This window comes from Mesocricetus auratus, unplaced genomic scaffold (assembly GCF_017639785.1).
Source record: "Mesocricetus auratus isolate SY011 unplaced genomic scaffold, BCM_Maur_2.0 Super-Scaffold_100010, whole genome shotgun sequence".
Lineage (NCBI taxonomy): Eukaryota > Metazoa > Chordata > Mammalia > Rodentia > Cricetidae > Mesocricetus > Mesocricetus auratus.
This window is the reverse complement of record NW_024429194.1, coordinates 59,032,634-59,053,265: the sequence shown is the minus strand read 5'-3', so window position 1 is coordinate 59,053,265 and position 20,632 is coordinate 59,032,634. Positions and strand designations below refer to the sequence as shown.

At 43.5% G+C, this 20,632-nt stretch overlaps 1 protein-coding gene across 8 annotated transcripts; it reads right to left on the bottom strand.

Moving 5' to 3' along the window:
* Positions 1–522: 522 nt before the first annotated feature.
* On the bottom strand, positions 523–20,430 carry Nemp2 (nuclear envelope integral membrane protein 2). Of its 8 annotated transcripts, none has more exons than XR_005879947.1 (11): positions 20,279–20,430; positions 16,061–16,185; positions 14,180–14,188; positions 11,195–11,426; positions 11,021–11,093; positions 9,898–9,991; positions 8,697–8,811; positions 6,673–6,898; positions 3,373–3,585; positions 2,654–2,872; positions 523–1,754 (listed from the first exon to the last, which is right to left on the bottom strand). XR_005879947.1 is itself a non-coding variant. In XM_040753666.1 (11 exons), exons 3-11 carry the CDS (start codon positions 16,125–16,127, stop codon positions 2,734–2,736), a joined length of 1,275 nt encoding a protein of 424 aa, XP_040609600.1. In that variant the 5' UTR covers positions 16,128–16,185; positions 17,182–17,729; positions 20,279–20,370; the 3' UTR covers positions 523–2,733. The 8 variants fall into 8 exon arrangements, 7 of the variants coding, with proteins under 7 accessions (XP_040609600.1, XP_040609602.1, XP_040609598.1 ...); XM_040753666.1 differs by adding an exon at positions 17,182–17,729 and having other exon boundaries at positions 523–2,872; positions 14,073–14,188; positions 20,279–20,370; XM_040753668.1 differs by adding an exon at positions 17,182–17,729 and having other exon boundaries at positions 523–2,872; positions 20,279–20,370.
* Between the last annotated feature and the right edge of the window lie 202 nt (positions 20,431–20,632).

The following is a 20,632-nucleotide window of genomic DNA, read 5'->3' as shown; positions in this document are numbered from 1 at the left end:
AAAAGTCATAAATTCAAATATTTTCCTGTTACGTGGACAGGAATAATTCAGCCCTAAGTATTACTGGCAAACTACACAACTAAGTCACAAAGCAATTTTGTGTGTGTGCTTATAAAATGTGTTTTAAAATTAACCGTGGAAGATCTGATTTGAGGCATGGCCACCTCTGCTTCTCCTCCACACATTCGGTGGCAAACAGTCCAACTGGCTTGTGACAGGAAGCCTTTGTGAGGCATGCACTGTTAGCGAGGGTACACTGCAAGGGTCTGTGGTGTGTAAGCGCACACCTGTGAAGGTGTGGACACAACACAAAACCAGCTGCCACCTTCCTCTGAAGGACACAGCCCTGGGCTGAGTGCTCATCACACTGTTTAAGACCTTCAGAAAGAGGAGGAAGGGAAGGGGAACAGGGACGGAGGATGCTCAGCAGGGAAGAATGTACACTGCTTGATGGGATTAGAGTTGTGATGAGTATTGTAGTAAATGCTGAGTCAGAGGGCAGTGACACAAGCCCACCAAACATTTCACCAGAAGTGCTTTAATTGTTTAGTATCTCACAGTTGTCACGTAACAATCTGACAGATCCCAGGATTCCTTCCAAAAACAAGCACGAAAAACAGCATCCCAAAAGAATGCCTCTGTCTTCATTATGGTTTCTCTGGCTTGCTGCTGTTGGAGCTGCTTTCTCACAGTGCAGCCTCCAGGGGCTCAGGAAGGCTGGGCTGTTCTGGTGGACCAGCGGGTGCTCCTGGGTCAGTCTCACAGTGCAGCCTCCAGGGGCTCAGGAAGGCTGGGCTGTCAGGTGGACCAGCGGGTGCACACAAACAAGTCTATACTAGACAAGCTGCTTAGGGAGGGGTGAACATGGCTACGCACAAGCATGGACACACCTAACATGTTACAGTATACCACCAAGAAATAAAGCTACAGAAAATGAAAACCAGGTTAAGCTGTGACCAAATCATGGTAGAACTCTTGTCTATGCCTGCAAAATAGTTGCCAAGATGAGTGGAAGCACCTCATTTGACAGTTTTGTATATGAATTTTATTTAGATTTAAATTTAAATAAATTTATTTAGGTTTAAAGTTTTTATTTTATGCATGAGTGTTTTGGCTGCATGTATGTACAACACATGCATGCCTGATGCCTGAAGAGTCAGAAGGTATCAGATCCCCTGAACTGGAGTTACAGATGGCTTCAGGCTGTCATGCCAGGTGGGTGTTGGGGACTGAATGCTGGTCCTCTGCAAGGCAGTGAGTGCTCCTTAACCACTGAGCTATCTCCCCAGACCGCATTCTTTGACTTTTAAAATCAAGATCTATATAAAGGCACACACTGAAATGAGTGAAATTTCTAAGGAAAGGAACGAGACTCCTAATATTAAATATGTCTGTCAAAATCAGACCTAGAAACACTGAAAGACTGTTTCAAAGAGAGATCATTTGAGACTCAATCTAGAAAGTTCCACACAGTTATTATTGCTCTCAAGAAATGACAGTGACAACTTTTGTATATTCCTCCCTTACTGTGCCTTTCTTTAATAGGATGATTTCTCATTTTTTAAAATCATTTTATTACAAACAAAACCAAAACAACCCTGCATTTTATTTTCAGAGAATCAAACCAGTGACATGTTCACATACATTAGCCATATGCAACCCTTAGACCCGTGTTTCTGCTCCTTTGTGGTCAAAGCACAGTTAGTGGCTCATTTCATGCTGGAGTTTATGATGAATCAGGAAACATTTGCTCTCTACAAAAAAAAAGTATCAGAAGTCTATTTTGGGAGAAATTATGCAAACATATATTTTGTGAGAAATTATTGCAAACACATAAAAGCAGGTTAAAAAAATAAATCTCAAAATGTCATAAATGTCAATTTCAATATATAAAAGTAAAAATAGTAATTATAAGTTTTAATCTGCATATAAAATCTTATCAAAACATTAAATACAATCCTAAAAAATGTTTCTTTTTCATTGGTTATTATAGCTAATTGGCAAGTATTTAAAAAACAAACAACTACAACAAAACAAAACAGAGGCACCAACATGGTGAGACCAAGGCTGTAGGGCGCCAGCCTTGAACCTGCATCTGAAGGATGCACAGGGCTGGAATATTGCCAAGGCCGCCGAGGACAAGTCTCTCAAGCCTAAATTACACCTCAGTAGCATTTTCCAGTGTTCTAAAGTTATCAGTCTCATGAAAAATGGTTTATGGCCAATAAGTCCATAGCCCTTGGACATATGCCTGCCCCACAAAGCCTTCACACCACTGAAGGCTCAGAAACCTGCAGTGTGTGTGAATCTGAGTCCATCATGACTGGCATGAGAATCCTTTACCAGCCATGACTAGTATCATGTGGACTGCACTTTAGAAAACACCGATAATAAGAAATGGAGGGAGAACAACACAGTCTTTTGGCCCAGCTTCGAGGCATCAAGATGTTAACAGCTGGTGCAGGGACAGTATCTGACCTTGTTTACTGGCCCTAATGAACAGATGTCACTGTTCTAATGGAGGTCTTAATTCAGGGCAAGTGGCAATGAGTCTCCATGCCACTGACCGCACAGTGAGTGAGCTGCCAAGAGTAAGTTCTCAACATGTGTGCTTTTCCTTATCGTATGGCTTATTTTGCTCTGCAGTGCGTACTTTTCCCAGTGTCCATCAGATGGTTCTGCCCTCTGGAATAGGACCTTTGCGTTTTCCCGGCTCTCTTGTTCGGAGCGAAGTCAACTTGCAGGTAGACTGTCAGTATGAAGGCTAAAGAGCTGCTCTTCCAAGAAGGCACCCCCAAGCCCATACTGCGTTTCATGTGTGCTGACTTCTTCAGGTGACAAGTGGCTCGCTCCGAGAACAAAGTCTGCAAACCTAAGAAATTTTAAAGTTACTGTTGTCACAGGGGTTTATCTGAATGTGTGCCTCTATGCTTATCCCCTCTGATTAAGCCTGACTGTGTCAGCTGAGGGAGGCATTTACACGCAGTAGAGACTGGCTTATGCAGTCTTCTGCAGACAGCCGTGCAGGGGAGCAAATGTGTGCAGGGTTATGAAGCCCCAGCATGCCAGGGACATCCAGTCACTGGCTCATCTCCTCCCTGTGCCCCAGCATGCCAGGGACATCCAGTCACTGGCTCATCTCCTCCCTGTGCCTTGTGAGTGAAGTGTGTTGCTCATGTCTCAGTGTCAATGCCTGGTTTCATCTACATGACACACAAGGTCCATGTTTTGTCACACCTTAGCAGCCCTCCCACAGCTCTCGTATAGATGTAATCAAGAGAAATGTTGCTCCTAAGCAGCAATGTGTGCTCAAAAATACTGTGTGATTTTCAAATCACTCACAACATGAGCTGGGGCCAGAGGGGGACTTACTTTTTAGGAGCCTGGAGTCTGGAGACGGCCAGCCAGGAAGGGAAGTCAGGCCTGCAGCAGGCACGGCGCAGTTCCTCGAGAGCGCTGGCTGTTGAAGCCTCAGCTTGCTCCCTGTACTCATCGTCAGTGAGAAACCTCACCACCAGTGGTTCTGTTGTGAACCAAGACCTCATTTTCCTAAAACACAGGATATCGGGTTGCCAGACTCCAACCCTTAGGACATAACAAAAATCCGTGTCTTAAACATCAACAGTAATACCCCTGAACTCCTGCACAGCACCCGTGCTTTCCTCTGTCCATGACTGAGGAGAAAGAACAGGCAGCGCTGGCCTACTGTGTTTCCCGGCTTACCTGACCATCATAGCAATGTCCTTTGAGAATCAATTTCTGATTGAGATGTTGATTATAAACATTTTAGTGAGTTCTAATCACACAACTAGACAAAAATTCTGGCTTCCTTACTCTGCTGATTGTCTTTGGCACAAACAGAAACAAGCTTTCAGTATGTCCTTTTATGGAGACCAACAGGGACATCTCTTACTACAAGAAGCTCATCTGTGGGCTCTCACTTCCACCTAGTGGTGGAATCTCTGACTAACCAGACCAGGAGAGGAGTGCCACACAGATCCTGTGTGGAAAAGAACTTACATTAGTTTTCCTTTGGCTACATACAAACTAAGAAGCCAGGGACCAGATTTTCTTTTCTAATCAGAAAAGTAATAAATATAATAATGATATAACAATATGTACTTTAGGAATCCAAGAGGCTAATAAGGACATATTCGTGATAAGTTTTTAAGTAACAGTTGTGCCACATCAGCGAGTCTTTTTTTTTTTTTTTTGGTTTTTCGAGACAGGGTTTCTCTGTATTGTTTTGGAGGCTGTCAGTCCAGCCCAGCCTCGAACTCACAGAGATCCGCCTGCCTCTGCCTCCTGAGTGCTGGGATTAAAGGCATGCGCCACCACCACCCGGCTCATCGACGAGTCTTAAAAAAGTTTGCAGGTAACTTCAGATCTAACTTAGTAGAGATTTCCCAGGGTTTAAAAACACACATTTTTTATTGAGAGCTGAGACCATAAAGATCGCTTCCCTTTTCAGGTTTGTCTAAGGTTCAATGAACTGGACTAAAGAACCAGTGACATTGTTTCTTTCTCCTCTTCTGAATACCTGGACAGATTTCCTACAGGAAGAACCAGGCTCAGGCCCAGATCACCCTCTAGTCCCTTCCCAGCCCGCGTCACTCATGCCCGTCACATGAAAGGAAGGAATGCAGTATCACTGTCTCTCAGTCACTGTACAGATGAAGTGGGGCGTTTATGCAAATTGCTCAGCAGCTAATCCAAAGAATCAGAAACGTGTATGTAATATGTAAACAGCTTTTTTCAAATGAGAAAGTCTGGTGCAAACGTCATGACATTCTTTCTCTGGTCTCAATGTCTCCAACTTGTGCTGCTACCTTTTAGCCTGTCGCTTACCTCTACATGGGCACCCTGTACTGTCACTGATGCTTTCACTCCAGTGACACTGCCACACATGTACCCACCAGGTTCATAAACGACCTGTCACCATGGATTCTCCTGCCTCACAATCGTTTACTAAACATCTATTAACTCGCTTTACCAGCCTTAATCTGATTCTCCAAGTCTCTATCAGTGTCTGCGTGGACTACAGCAATGTCTAAGAATGTCTTCTACTGTAGGAGCCTCCCTGTTTAGCAACTCTATGCCAGAAAGCAGCCAACAATTGCTCGTTGCCTCAAGTTTAATTTTCATCTGTCAGGTGTATTTTTATTTTTCATTAGATTAACTACCATTTGAATTCCGGGCTACATTTGCAGTTTTCCTGGAATATCAGATTGAAAGCAGAAACCACATTGGCACATAGTGACAATCAGCTCCTGCTGGTTTTAACTACTGCCTTTGTGATGGGGGTATTGTCAGAATTTCCCACTGTCTCGCTCCTGTCCCAGCCCAAGCATTTGGACTTATGTATTCTGTGTAGGCAGGCATCAGAGAGAACTAATGGAAACGCATACTAGTTAGCCCTGTACCACCCCCCATATGCAGGCCAGATTCCACAGTGCAGCCTGTGGGACTCCCCCGTCTGGCCAGAGCACACCTCATCCACTGTAGCGACAGCACTGGTATCTGATGATGGCACTATGTGGGCCTCTCTCTCTGTCCAAGCACTCCACATTTGTCCAAGGGTCATTCTAGGCCATTACTAAAGAGTCAACTCAATGATATCTCTCCAGGAAGTCATTCACAGATTCACACCACTTTAGTCCCTGAGCAAGCATTGTTTTCATACTTACAGGGTACTTAAGTGTGGGGGCCGAAAGGTAGCTCAGTGGCTAAGAATGCCAACTGCTCTTCCAGAGGACTCACATCAGGTGACTTGCAACAGCCTGTTACACAGGGTCTGATGCCCTCTGATGGCCATTCTGGGTACCCACAAACATGTAGCAGACACACACACACATACCCCACACACAAACACACACATCACACCACACACACACCACACCTCATACGCCACACACTGAAACACACTATACACAGACACACACACCAAATACACCACACATATCACAACCACACACCACACACACATAGCACACATACCACAACACACACAGACATACATACCGCATACCAAACACACACCACACACAAAGACACACCACAGACACACACACCACACACACATTTGTTTTGAAAGGCAGAAGATATATAAATGTATGCCCACATCTCAACAAGTACACCTCAAGGGCAGGGCCATCTCCGTCTGTGCTCCTGACACAGATCTACATACTAAGGAAACGAATAACATATTGTGTCAGCAGAAGTTACCTCATCTTTCTTTCTGTATTTTCACAAAGCCTAAGTCTTAATTTAAAACCTAAAACAAAGCCAGTCTTTAGTAAAATGATTTGAATAACTCCTTCCAGTCATTTATGATACATTTTCTCCTAATTCTTATCTCATGAGCATAATTAATATCACCATAGCAATCTTTACTCTAATGAAAAGAAATGTATGATAAAGGTAGAAATTTAGGCAACTCAGAACCCAAGCAATTTTGCCACTGGTTTTAATGAGCTCTAACTACCCAGTAATTGGTGTTTGATTCAATGGAGATGGGTATAAAGCTTAGAGCTCTTTTTCCTTCTGTTCTTTCAGAGTGAAACCTCCAGACAAAACACAATCACTTGTAGATGTAACCAAAGTATTTCTTAAACCAATAAATGAAACCAGAGTTTAAAATGTCAGAGTTGGTAGCACTGAAAAGATACCCACCACCTCAGATAGCTGAATGCTCTCAGTGGATAGCGCAGGCTCCAGGAAAACAGGAGGAGGACCATGATGGCATAGGCAAACGGAGGCACAGCCACACCACTGTAGACCAGGACCAGGGAGAGGAACTGCAGTGTCCACATTAGAAAGTCTCTGCTCCACTTGTCAGCGAGAGGTCCATGCCTGTAACAGGCGGCAAAGCTACAAAGCCCAACAACCAAGATGTAGCCTGGAGATGCAGAAGAAGGGCAATAATTTAAACCTGAACTTGAGAACTGATGTGGAAAGTCTGGCAGAGCCTTGATTGAAAAATAACATCTATTAGAAAACCCCAATTTAAAAAAATGAAGAAAACAAGAAACATTTCCTTGTCCTAATGAAGGTTGGAAAACCACACCTACAGCTCATTAGTCCTTGTACTTAAGCACACAGGCTGCCTCTAAAGGTGTGTTATAATTATCTTCTGTATGTTTACATGTGCTTGGTACCCACAAAGGCCAGAAGAAGATGTCAATGCCCTGGAACTGGACTACGGGCAGTTGTAAGCTAACCAATCTACATGCTGGAAACAAACTCGAGGCCTGAAAGAGCAGTGAGCACACTAAACCACTGCATGGTGTTTCCAGACCAACAGGCTGACTTGTAGTAATTTAAGATGTATACTAATAATTACAATATTACATAGTCAAGTCTTTGAAGTCCAGTGTCCTGGGTGAACAAATGGGTCATGGTTGCTTTGGTCAAAAGTAAGCCAGTAGATTCCGCACAATGCTATAAACCCTATTTTTAATGTTTATCGTCTAGTCGCTAAAGGCAAATGCTATATTACAGAGGAGCAGGTAGTCACCCTTGGCCAGCCACACCCACTGCATCGCTACCAATGGTGTGACACTGTAGGTTCCAGTGCCGTCAGATGGGAAGTGCGTATCACTTCTAATGATTCCCACCACATGCTTAATCTGTTTCTAAGCAGCCCTTGAGATTCGATTTCCTATTTGCAGTACATGCAGAGGAGAAACGTTAAATGATGCCACAAAACAGGCATCAAAAAAATCCAGAGTGAACCTTTCACAGGATGCCTCACTCGACTTCTCCTGCACATCCTGTGACCAAAGGAACCATGATGGACCAGGAGCTACGGGCCTAGCCAGTGCTACAGAGGCTCAGCACGATGTCAGGTTATACAGCCAGGCAGCAAGGGTAACTGGAAATCATATCACAACTGGGGCAATAGGTGACTCTATGCAATTATTAATCTTTAATATTTACTAGTGGGGTTAAGGATATAACTCAGTGGCACAACAGATGCCAAATTTACATGCCATCCTGGGCACAATCCCTAGCACTAACAACAGTAATTAAGAGTTATTTGGTTATATAGAAAATGCTCTTGTTTTTTGGAGACAAAGAATAAAGAACTTAGAGGAAAATTCCACATTAGCAGTAAATTATAACTACTTTAATATAATAGGAAAGTAGGCTAAAAGAGTGTTTAAGATGAATTGTTTTTGTTTTAGCAACATTGTCCTTATATGTGAAATCTGATGCCAATGGGGCTCCAATTCTCATTATTTCCTAACAAAAATCAAAAAATTTTGTAACACAGAACAAGGGATTAAGTGGCAATTTTCCTCTTGGTTTCTGAAAAGTCAAGTGTCCTTTAGTAACACTTCCTACCTTTTGTACAGGCTACCTAAAGAGAACTGAGAGACGAAGGGAAAGTCATCTTTAGAGGCATTTACACCTCAGCTTAGATGTGGCTAGAGTTTAGCCACAAGTCTGAAGCATTTTTACTCTTTTGATGATTTGTACAGAAAACTAAGGAAGGTTAGAAAGGAAAATAGTTTAGAATGGGATCTGAATGAACTAAAACACTAACCATGGGAATGAAATAAAATATTATTTTTAATTGCACCTCTCCTTACATCAAATGAAGATGTATATGGAGAGAAAAACATGTCAGAAGTCCTCTGCTTGCACTTTTCAACCTGACCAATGATGGATGGTTCTTTTGTGTATTTACCTACCTAATACATGTATTCTGTTTCCATACCACAGCCACTTCAGATCTTCCATCAACTGGCACACAACATAAACTGAAGCAAACCAACAACCAATCATTAGCGCCCCAAACGTGCTATACTGTGTGCAGAAGAAAATAAATGACACAATATAGATATATTGGTTCATTCACTCTCATAAAAATAGAAGCAAACAAACAGATTCTTTTTTCTAGAAATGTCTAGGTCAAGTCAAAGTTAAGTACTTATTTACTACTCTCTGAGTCTCACTGTTCAAGGCATGGTTGTTGTGGGATTCCCGCCTGGGTCCCGTAGCCACTTTAGTTCCCAAATAACACACGAGACACTACATTAATTATGAAGCTGTTGGTCATTTACTATGATTTCTCATTGGCTAGTTCTGACTTAATTATTAACCCATAACTACTAATATATTTTTTTATAAGGTCTTATCTTTCCGAGGACGCAGCCTCATGCATCCTCTCTTCCTGGGATCACATGGCAATTCTCCACTCTTGACTACAATTCCCAGAATCTTCTTGGACTCCTAGTCCCACCTATTTTGCTTCCCAATTGGCCAACAGTGCCTTATTTATCAATCAATCAGACAAACATATACACAGAAGGACTTACCCAATCATATGGTCATCAGAGGAGAGTTATTTTACATAGAAGCTTAATGGCATGTAGACTTGGGTCCCACCTCTAGACCAGAATCTACATTTTTAGCAAGCCTCCCAGTTGGGTAACATGTATATTAAAGTTGGAGAGCTAAAAAGTATAAAATTATCTCAAGACAATGCTGGTATTTAGAGCTTTAATCACAGTTACCACAAAGTTACAGTCATGAATCAATACTTATTTATTATTTGGGACATTATTTTATTGAAGACATAGAGAAGAAACAACAAGAACTAAGAACCCAGATGAAGTACCACCATTAGGTAAAGCCCCAAAGACTCAGGATCACTCTCCCAAGATACATTTCAAAAAGGGTACCAAAAACATCACCAGACAGTATAATCCTACATGTTACTAATAAACACAAACTGACTCCAGAAATGGACACATTTTAAGGTCAATGTGTACAGCAGAGGAGCACAGTTGAATTAGGAAGTGTGACAATATGAATGAAATTTGATTAACTTTTTAATATCCCTAAAAGCTTGGTTCCCATTTTTTACTCACTTGCATTTAAAATACCTACCTTTGGAATGTGCCTCTTCATCATCAGAAGGACAAAGACTGGTGTCATTAGAACACCTAACATGGTACCCGAAGAGTAATAGAAAGCAGGGCTTCTGTCAAGACAGAGAACAAGGCCACGTCAACAACAAACAGCATTTTCAATAATAAAAACTGAAAAAATATCATAATGCTCAATGTGGCAATAGGGATCAGTAAGGAATACTAAGAAAGAAAAACTAACCACATTTCATATAGTTTATATTGGAATTGAGAGTTTCAGTAAATAGACTGCTGATGAATGTGTGTATCTTCCAAATTCAGAATGGGATCCAACAGTATATGCACTTGTCACATAGCAAGCACTTGCCTGAGAGCTTCCCGTGAATTTCCAGATACCCACGGATAAATCTTACAGAGGAGGAAACTGAGATATCAAGAAGTTAAAAGACTTTTCCAAGTGAGTCAGCTGCTGGAGGATTCAGGACATTAGCCTAGCTCATCAGTATCTAGGTTTTCCTTTTCCTGCTACAGATCCATCATCCAGTCAGAAAAGACAACACTACCTGACAACCTGACCACATCCTAAAGAAGAGCTCAAAAGTGAACAATGGTGAGAATGATGGAAAAAATACTGGTACAAAGCAGGCTGGGCAGGTTAAGAAGTAAACATTGGCAAGAGAGTAGTTTTTATAGGCTAAGTTACAAGAAACAAAACATCAGGGTACCATGCGTGTCCAAGAAACAAGTATTTGTCACATCCAATATCCAAAGTCAGACCTACCAATCCAGGAGGCAAATCTAATGCAATAAGACAGCAAGCCTCTGGCATCAGAAAACCTGAGTACAAAGTTGGCACCCATAAGAACAAGTCCAGTGATGATGGATATGAGTTCTATAAGCAACAAAATAAGAAGAGCAGTACTAATGTAAGCAAGCATACTCTGCACCATGTACGAGTCTGCCATAGAAGCATGTACTGCTGTCTTTAAAGATGATTCTATGCTGCCTTCAGCTCATCATTTGTAAACCCAGAAGAACCACAAACACAAGTGTGCAGTGGTGTGCAAACATTCAACACAGATTCAGAAACAATGTATGTGCCTTTGAATCAGAACACTACAATTACAAAAATAGACACTTACTGGCTCAAAGTCTTTGCATAAAAGAAGAGGAAAATGCCTGCCACAAACACAAGGAGGAGTTTGAAATCCACAACTGGAAAATAAAAAGATACAAACACCACAGATGTTTTGTGTCAGTATATAAAGTTGTCAACTTACTGAAAGTCCAGTCAACTATGATGACAACAGACTTACTGTTTCGGTCCACGCTTACTGTGTAGGTAAACACCCTCCCGATGGCTTTCACAGAGAAGCATACGGTTTCTCCGTATGGAGTGATAAGCATGGTCATTTCGTTAGACTCCTCTGGTGCCCAAAAGTTATGAATCACACATCTGATAAATGACAGAATGCCTTCTGGATGCTGGCAATTATGACTTCCTGTGATATATACAAATCTGAGCAGGCCTGGACTGGTAACTGTCACCTACAAAACAAGAACGGATTAATCCGGGCAGAATCACAACCTTCCCCTAGCTCAGACAGACGGGTAAGAACCCAGGAATGGCTGAGGGAGGACGGCTCTGACATACAGGCTAGGGCTCTGGCCCTGAGTGGCTGCAACATCACACACTTGCATTTAGCTTACGGATGCCTTGGGGAGTGGATGTTTTACCAGATGTGATGGTGCATATGTGGCTGGAGTCCCACCACTTGGGACTCAGAGATAATGGGTCACAAGTTTGAGGTCACACTAAAGCATGGAGGTGCTAGAGACCTTGGTGTGAAGGCAGGACTGACTGAAGTGTTTACAGAATGGGAGAACCGTAGGCTGCAGACATGAACTTTAAAAAGGAATTGTATTAACAAGCTATTTAAAATTAAAATAAAAATGGAAAAAAAAGGAATTGTATTATAGTGAGAAGTAGAGAAATAAAAAAGTTAGAGCAAAAAACGGAGTCCACGGAATTGTGACATTTTACAAATGGAAAAGTACTACTGTCACTTCTTTGTAGGAATCATCCAGTGGAGAGGGAAGTGCTTTGGGGATGACTTGAGCAGGCAAGGATGGGTACGACCCAGGATACCAGTCAAGGGCTCAAGCATAGGCATCTCTTCCTTGGCTGACATTTCATCCCCACAGGCAGAGAGGAGAGCACGTGCCTGCAGGTGCTCATAGGTGGGCGAACAGTGAGAAAAATACGAGCACACAATCGTTTCTGATTGTTTCCATTTTGTCTTTTTCCTTCCCATATATGACCTCAATCTTTACTCTTTACAATTTTTAAATTGAAAATAATTTTTTCTCATCCAATATATTATGATCATGGCTTCCTTTCCTCCAACTTCTCCCAGATCCTCCTCACCTACCCACCCAAATCCACACCCTTTTTCCCCTCTGATTAGAAAATGAAGTCATCTAAAATAGATAAATAATAAAAAGCACAAGAAACACACCTAGAGACACATATTCACAGACACAAATCACATAATTGGAAAACAGGATATATAAGCAAAAGATCTGTAAGAATAATAATTATTTAAAAACCTATAAAAATATCATTGAATTCCTTTTGTGTTGCCCATCTACTGCAGGACATGGGGCCCGCCCTTATGTGTGGTTTGTATACCCAGGGAAACCCCACTGGAGAAAATTAACTTTTTTTTACACAGTTGTCAATCGGAGCTGGTTTCTCAGGTGGAGAGGGGGCGTGTGTCTACTCCCCTCTCGATGCTGGAACCCATCTGGCTTAGACCTGTACGGGCCCTGTGCATGCTGCCAGTCTCTGGGAGTGCATGTGAGCATCAGTCCTGTCGTGTCTAGAAGGCCTTGTTTCCTTGGCATTTTTCACCCTCTCTGGCTGTCAGGGACCTCCTGCCATCAACCAGGTATGGCTGCCTCACGTACTCATAAGAAAAGACCCTCATAGAAAGTATGTGACTCGGGACCACCCTGCTACCTGCCAAATTCCAGAAACAGACCTGCGGCTTATCTAGGGCGTAGGCTTAATAGAAGGTGGATTATGAAAGATAAAGTTAGAGTCTGCAGTCAGGTTACCAGAGGACACAGGATGCCCTACCCATCCCACTGACCTTTTATCCGCCAGGTTCATCGCAGCTACAGCACATCCTCTATTCCTTCCCCTCCTCCCTTCTCCTATATATCCTTTTGGGATGAATAAAGTTGTCGCTTTGATCAGACTCTTGTCTTGGCGTCTGTCCTTGTATCCCCTGCCCCCCATCTTTTTCTTAGGTGTCCACCAGACCCACGTTGAGTGTCCTGCGGGTCGGGACATCTGGATCTTACTATCTTTCCACCCCCTGTTCCTCAGAAGATTTCTTCCCCATTCTTAATGAAGTAGAAGAATCATCAGCCAAGAGTGAAGATGGGAGGAGGTTCTGGAGTGCTGAAGTCAGAGCAGAATGAAGGAATAGGGTGTGAGGTATGGATTACCTCAGCTTTCCCGTCCCAAAAGCTCCCTGGAAAAAATGTAAAGATGCCGGGCATAGTGGCACAAGAAAGCACATGACCCTCAAACATCTTCTTCTCTAGAAATGGTACAAGTCGCCACCATGTCCTGGGACAAGAGCAGACTCTCCTCAGCCTACAGCGCTCCTTCCCCAGCCAGCCCATGGTAATTCTCTTACTGAAGTCTCAATGTGTGCTCTCAACACGTGTTCACTTAGAGCAGCGGTTCTCACCGTCCTAATACTGTGACCGTTTAACACAGTTCCTCGGATTGTGGTGACCCCAACCATAAAATTATTTTGTTGCCACTTTATAACTGTAATTTTGCTATTGTTATTAATCATAATATAAATATCTGCGCTTTCTAATGGTCTTAGGTAACCCTTGTGAAAGGGTTGTTTGACACCCTCAGTAAGATTGTGACCCACAGGTTGAGAACCACTGAGTTAGTATATTCATTAGGAATGGTCAGGGGAAGGCCAGCAAAGATATGAGGAATTAATTCCTCTCCCACATAACACCTCCTTGAGCTCCCATGTGCCCCTCAAGCTATCTTTTATCCTTTTACATCACCAATATGTCATACAAAATATATATTTAAACTCCAAGGGGGTGCATTTTAATTCCACACTCTTAAGACATGATATAAAAGTAGGCCCTAACCTGTACAGTTGACCACACATATGTCCACTCTACTTGCGAATTTTGATTGTAGCAGTAACAGTCTGACACAGTTGTTTTAATTATGTCTGTTTCCTTCAGAGACTTACATCTTGGAACTGAAAGATAAAAAATAAAATAAATGGGTTTCCTAAGTATTTAGTTAATTTAATGTGTTCAAAGGGAGACTGTCACAGTTTGTAGTATTCTATGATCAAAAATTCTTCTACATGGTGATTAGAGTCCTTCATTTATCCCAGTCTAGCAAGTGTCTGTCTGAAAGTGTCACATCTAGAGTCAACACTCTTAGGTCACATGTGAGCATTGTACACACAGACAGAACATCATGTCTTGGGTCTTAGAGCAGATGGCGAGAGTTTTGGGGAAGCTTCTTAGAAAAGAAATGCAAGCAGAAGATTCAAGAATAAGTGGCAAGCAATAAGACAGTATCAGGATAGAGAGATGACAAATGTGAGCATTATCAGATGAGCGACAAGCAAGCAAGGATGGAGTGAATGGATGCAAGGAGTCATTTGGACACCTCAGCTGGAGGTAAACAATGGCCAGTTCTACATAAGCACTCTGCATTTCACCCCAAAAGCAAAGCACAAAAGGACTTCAGGTAAGTATCAAAGACATGGCAGAAAACAGATGACATTAAAAAGGGCTCAATTCAACTGTCTAGTCAGGTCTGGGCAGGAGAGTCACCAATTATCAGACAGAGGCACACACAACAGGATGAGGCACCTACCACCTCCAGGACCCGTAGGGAGGAGAGGACCCAATTACTTAGGGTATGAGGAGAGAGCAAGAATAGATTTCAGAGCTCTACACTTTGGAGAGTCAGTAGATAAAGGAGATGAAGATGAGAAGGTTTCTAGTGGATGGAGAGATAGTGAGCATTTACCCAGATCAGAAGCACTGAAGCAGAGAGGTAGATCTGTGAGAAGAACAGGAGATGAGTTCAATTCTGGACAGACAGACATACGATCAGTTTTCACTGGTTCTAAAGAAGACAGACAGTTCTATAGCCCTGGAGCTGGATATAGAAGGTAAGTATGAGTGTGAGCACACACACAGAACATTAATGTAGCATTTAGCAAAGCCACCTGAGGGAGGGGGCAGGTCCTCTAGTGTAGATTTCATGTGATAAATGCTACAGAAGAGTTAGAAACTCCTTTTCTTCTGAGACCACTGCTGTGTTTGAATTTGAACCAAGTAAGGTGTTTGGAGTCCAAGACAGAGTGTCCAACAGGAAATGCCTTTCAGGAATAGGAAACAGGAACAGGGAGTATTTGTGGGTACCCGGAGAAATGAGCCCTTTGCCCTATTCAAGTACAGCTAAGGAAATCTGTAGACAAACCTGAAATGAAGTTATAACAAACTGTTGTATCAAAGTTGGGTAAGGACTAGGTAACCAGTAGCTACTAGTTGGTCATTAAACTGACATGGAGAATAATGTAAAATAAGCTCAATAGGTACGTTTCTTGGCCTGAAATGTCCTTTGTGACAGGCTGAAGCGAGGACAGTCCCACCTCCTAAAACAGTTGCACTAAAGTGACATCTGGTTATATAATGACCCAGGATATTCTATTGTGACAGATGAATCCTTTCATTTTTCCTCTTAGCATAGTGATGAAATACATGTGCCTCGGCTGAAAATATAAGAATCTAGGTCAAGAGCCAGGTTCCAAAGCAGTAAGAGGACACTTGAGAGACCGCCAAGCACAGGACACCGAAAATTAAAAACATACTGTATGCCTGTACATAAGACCCCAATGAAGAGAGCAGAACCATTTCTCTGAATGCATAAGACAGCCAAGATGGAGGCCTTCTTGGGTACAGCTGAGATACACACAGCTCAAAGGCAGCATGTCTGAAGGCGCAGTCTTAGGACGTCTAATGCTGGCAATCGGCTATAGAAAAGGAGGTCAAGAAGGTGATGTAAAGCTAGCATGTGCATGAGCAGCTGTGAGAATACAATGGCATACCTTGGAGGCCCCACTTCCTATCGAGCCAGAGGACGGAATGGAAGGCCTCAGGCTGGCAGTCCCACATCGCATGCTCTCTACCTCCTGCAGGGTCTCTGAATAGGAACCAGAGCTAAACTGGGCAGCTAGAAATGAAAAATTTATACACTGAAGCCTTCATTGTGTAAGGAATTCATTTATCACTGGGAAAGAGCATGACCCAGCAGCAGGGAAGGTGAAGGGCATGGGGTCGCAGGTTCACAGCCCTAGTGTTCCAGAACTTCACACAAATGCTCATTCACAGTCTGTCATTTTGTCACCAGGTGTGCTTCATGCTATGCGGGCAGGGTGTGTGTGGGGGGGGGTAGTTAGAGGTGCCTCCAACAGTTCTCCCTGCAACTCCTCTATTAGTGAGCTCCATTATTTAAGGGCTGAATTAACTCCCAGAGAAAACTTTATGTCCATGGTCTGCAGAAGTATCTCCAGGGACTGAACTTGTAAACAAAGACTATCCATTGGGACCCAAGACTGTCTTCTAAATCACTGGATACCTGTAGCTCTTAAGAACAAGATGATGTGTACAAGTATAGTGCCATAGCATGGATGTGGGAGCAGATACTTCCATTATACAAGCAACATTAAGATTATTCCAACAGCCTTCTAGTTGGTTTCCCTACTCCCAGAACTAACTCTATGATTCCTCCACAACCTTTCTTCCAATAAAGCATCCAGATCTTTTATCAAAAGAGCATCACCGTCACTCAAGGCCCATTACATCCTCTAATCACTCCTGCTAACACCTACCCTCCTTTACAAAGGCCCAAGTACCTCCATGGCCTCCTCCTCCTCTACCTCTCTTGCTTGAGGGCTCCACCTATATCACTTCACTGACCCTCAGGTCTCCTTGGACTGCAACTTTCTTCCCTCAGATCTTGGCAGGGCTTAGCTGTCAATAGCTGGTATGTTTGCCCTGATACCACCTTCTCTGGGCCTTGTCCGAACACGGCCCAGACAACTATGCTCACTACGACTTACCCATGGCACTTCTTGTCTTACTATTTCTATGGAGTTACTGAGTCCTGCAACATTCAGGAACTTGTCATTTGCACATGTGTTGCAATCTGAGAGGATTAGAGGATTACCTGAGCAAACGTAACCCAGCCAGTGAAAACACAGCCAGTTTCCGTGAAGAGTCGCCAGCACGAGAGGAGGTTCACTCAGCCCTCCTCTTCAAACTTCCCTTGCAGTATCACTCCTGTGTTCAGGCTCCAGGCCACCCACTCCTGGGCCCATGCGGCAAGGAAGCCAAGTGTGAAGTCACCAGTATACCCTGAACTAGAGGGCAAGGCTGGCCACACCTAACAGCTAAGGACTGTCTTTCTTACTCCTCCTCAGATAGAGGAGGCCAAGAAGAGGCAAGAATCTTGGTTTTGACATCAGTGTATGCTATATAAGGGACTTCCTGGTTAGAACTTGTTCTGAATTTCCCCTCAGTCTTCAACAGATTAAGGAACATGCAGATGGAATTAACCATATTATCAAAGGCTTCGAGTCGGGTTTATGTGAACCAATGGGACAGGTGTCTCCATTTGGTTTAAATATCATGAAGCTTGTAATATTCAGCTGATGTAGTGTGGGACTGCACTGGCCCCCTGCTTCTGTGGCTTCACTTTCTACTGTGTCAGTTACCCTGAAATGAAATGGAAGAATTAAATGGAAATTTCCGGAGGTAAGCAATTCATACATTTCAACTAACTGCTGAGTATATTGCTAGTGTTGTTGTATTACTAGTCATTGTGACTCCTTCAGTGGGGAGGAGTGGCACTCATGATGCTCAGAGCTCTGGAGTTTCATTTATCTACTCGGGGCTCAGAATAAGTCCCTTGGGGAAAGGGAGCGTTACTGCACACACATAAAAGACATCCATCACCTGCTTTGTTACTAAGTCAAAAGCAAATGACTCCTCTAGTGCTTTCCTTGTTTATTAGCTTCCAAACGTCTAAGTATATTTAACTTAAAGAGTTTAGTCAGACATATGGCAAAAATATTCTGTTGAAATGTTAGGAGCAGGTAGTACTTACACCTACTTATAGATTCTTCTAAAAATGAAGAACGAAGACTTCTCAAGCCTTAGCAGATGTTAAACCACTTCCCATACCAAAAGAAAAAAAGAAAAAATTCATCAGCATTCTTCCTGGGAACCTAACCTTCCATGGTTTGCACATGGAAAAAATGACCCTCCAATGAAACCAGAACAGAAACACAGCAGACATGTAAACACACTCACTGCCATTCCCTTCATTAAACCTAGACTTGCTTCCTCTGGGACGGGAAGAAGTAGGAAAAATGAAAATGCAAAAAGCCAACAAACTGTCCTTGTCGGAGCTCAAATGCAATCAAATGGTTCCAGATGGAGTGATGATCTTGATATTTTTGGCAAATTCACATTTTTCAAAGGTGTAAGCCACATAAGTATCATCTCTCTTGTACTAACTCCAGTTTATTGCTTTTAACCCGAATATAAATCTTGCTTTTTATTCCTCCAATGACAGGAGAAAGGAACTGAAATTGGCACATCCCAACACACAGTCTGATTTTAACTCCAGGAGACATTTTTTCCCTTGCCACAGAAGAATATCAGGCTGTGAATCTGAGTGGAAACCTGGGAAGGCACTTCTGGAACCCCAGCTGAAGGGAAGCAGTTTCTATGGACCTGACCTATTGGTTTCAAATTAAAAGTCATTGGCTTGACGTTTCTCTTCCTTGGACAACTCCTGTGACAAGTGTCTGCCTTTTCTACAAACAGGGTGACAGAGGGCTGGTCTTAGAGTGGATGTTCTTCATGCCATGTCAGCTGGTATGTGCTTAAGGCAGGATATCACAGCTGGAAAAGGCCTTTGGCATAATCCAAGGCAGGCCTCCTATGTTTTGGACAGCTCCTACTTTATGGTAGGAAGGACCAACAGTCTTCCGTTACACTCAGTTTCACTTGCTGAAGCTTCAATTTTCTGTGTTCAGCCAAGGTCTGAAAATATTAAATGGGAAACTTCTCAAAGTAACAATATGTAAGTTCAAATAACTTTTTCCACAGCATTCATTATAATCACATTTTTAATTATCTTTCTCTTGCTCTACCTGACTTATAATTAAACTTGATGACAAGTATGCATATACAGGAGAAAAAGTATGTGTAAGGCTCAGTACTATCTGAGGTTTCAGGCAGCCATTTAAGGTGTATTTTTAAAAAACACACTTCCTGTGGGTGAGGGCATTTATTGTCTAGCGGTCTCATCCCAGGGTTCTTTGTAAAACCACAGCTTTTAGAGTAGCAGCAGTTCTTAGGCCTAGCTAGGCAAGGGGTTCTCACAGTGTCATTGAACACTCCAGGACAGTGGTCACCTCCTACATGCATTCAAAGAATATCTGGAATGACAAGGTAGAAGTCGCTATTTTTCTCTGCTGTGGACTTGAGTTTTAACACCTCGTGGGTATCTTACACAGGAAAGTCCTGGTGTTTCTTTAACATCCCTGGGGACCATTACCACTAGGTTATACCAAATCTGTAAGCCAGGTGTGACAGCCCTGTAAACTTGGGAGGTGGCAGCAGGGCATTCAAGGCCAGCCCTCTCTATATAAAAAGCACAAAGACAACGGAGGCACAAGGTATGTCAGAAGCTACTAACTCTCTTTCAGCCTTAGACGCCCTACCGACTTTGCAGGTGTGGGGAGATTATCCAATTAAAAGTCCATACTTGACAGTCTCCCTGGAGACCACGGCTGACCAGTGCAAAGAAGAATGCAAACAAGCGATCTTCTGAAGGATGTCATGGGATGGTAAAAATAAATGCTTAATTAAGCTTACAGAGAACTGCTGGGTTTTGCAGCTACAACCCAGCTGCGTCCTAGGGGCCGAGTTCAAGACTGGGGCATCCGCAGTGCTTTGCATATGATCAGCCACCCGGGTCACAGCAGCCAATCTGGGACAGAATTCCGGTTTCATTCTGAAGCTTTTACCCTTCTCTGGTTTTGAGTTTCGTGAGATTTGTGGAGACGGATAAAATAAGGTTTCAGACATAAACTGGTGACAAGGGGCCAGCTGTGTCGGTGCCCAGCGGTTTGATCCTGAACAAATCAAAATGTGAAGCAGCCGGATGCTCTCAGACAGGGGCGGGGCCTGGCCGCACCCACGCGTGACCCTGACGCCCAGAAGAAAGGCCCCCCGCCCGGAGCCGGGGTTACCTGACATCGCCGCCTCCTCCTCGCGCACCGCGACCGCGGGCAGCGTAGCCAGGGGCGGCAGCCAGAGAACCAGCCACCAGCGCCCGGGCGGCATCGCGGCCAGAGCAGCGGAAATGGCGCAGCCTCCCTCGAGCGGGAAAGCGGAGGCCAGGATGGAGGGGGCGTGTCCGGCCGTGGTCCCGCCCTTCCGCGGTCCATTGCAAGACCACTCAGAGGCCTTCAGGGGGCGCTCACCCCAGTAATGGCGGGGCGGGGCCGGCCGTGGTCCCGCCCTTCCGTGGTCGGTTGCGCGGCCGCCCCGTGGCCTCCAGGGGGCGCTCACCAGCCTCCAGGCTTCCTGGCTCTGCACGGACC

Coding starts and splice junctions, on each gene's coding strand:
- Nemp2 (XM_040753664.1), bottom strand. CDS start 20,372: ATGCCGCCCGGGCGCTGGTGGCTGGTTCTCTGGCTGCCGCCCCTGGCT. Junction 6,899..8,696: donor AAACAGAATACATGTATTAG/GTAGGTAAATAC, acceptor CTGCATCTCCAG/GCTACATCTTGGTTGTTGGG. Junction 2,873..3,372: donor AGACTCCAGGCTCCTAAAAA/GTAAGTCCCCCT, acceptor AAAATTTCTTAG/GTTTGCAGACTTTGTTCTCG.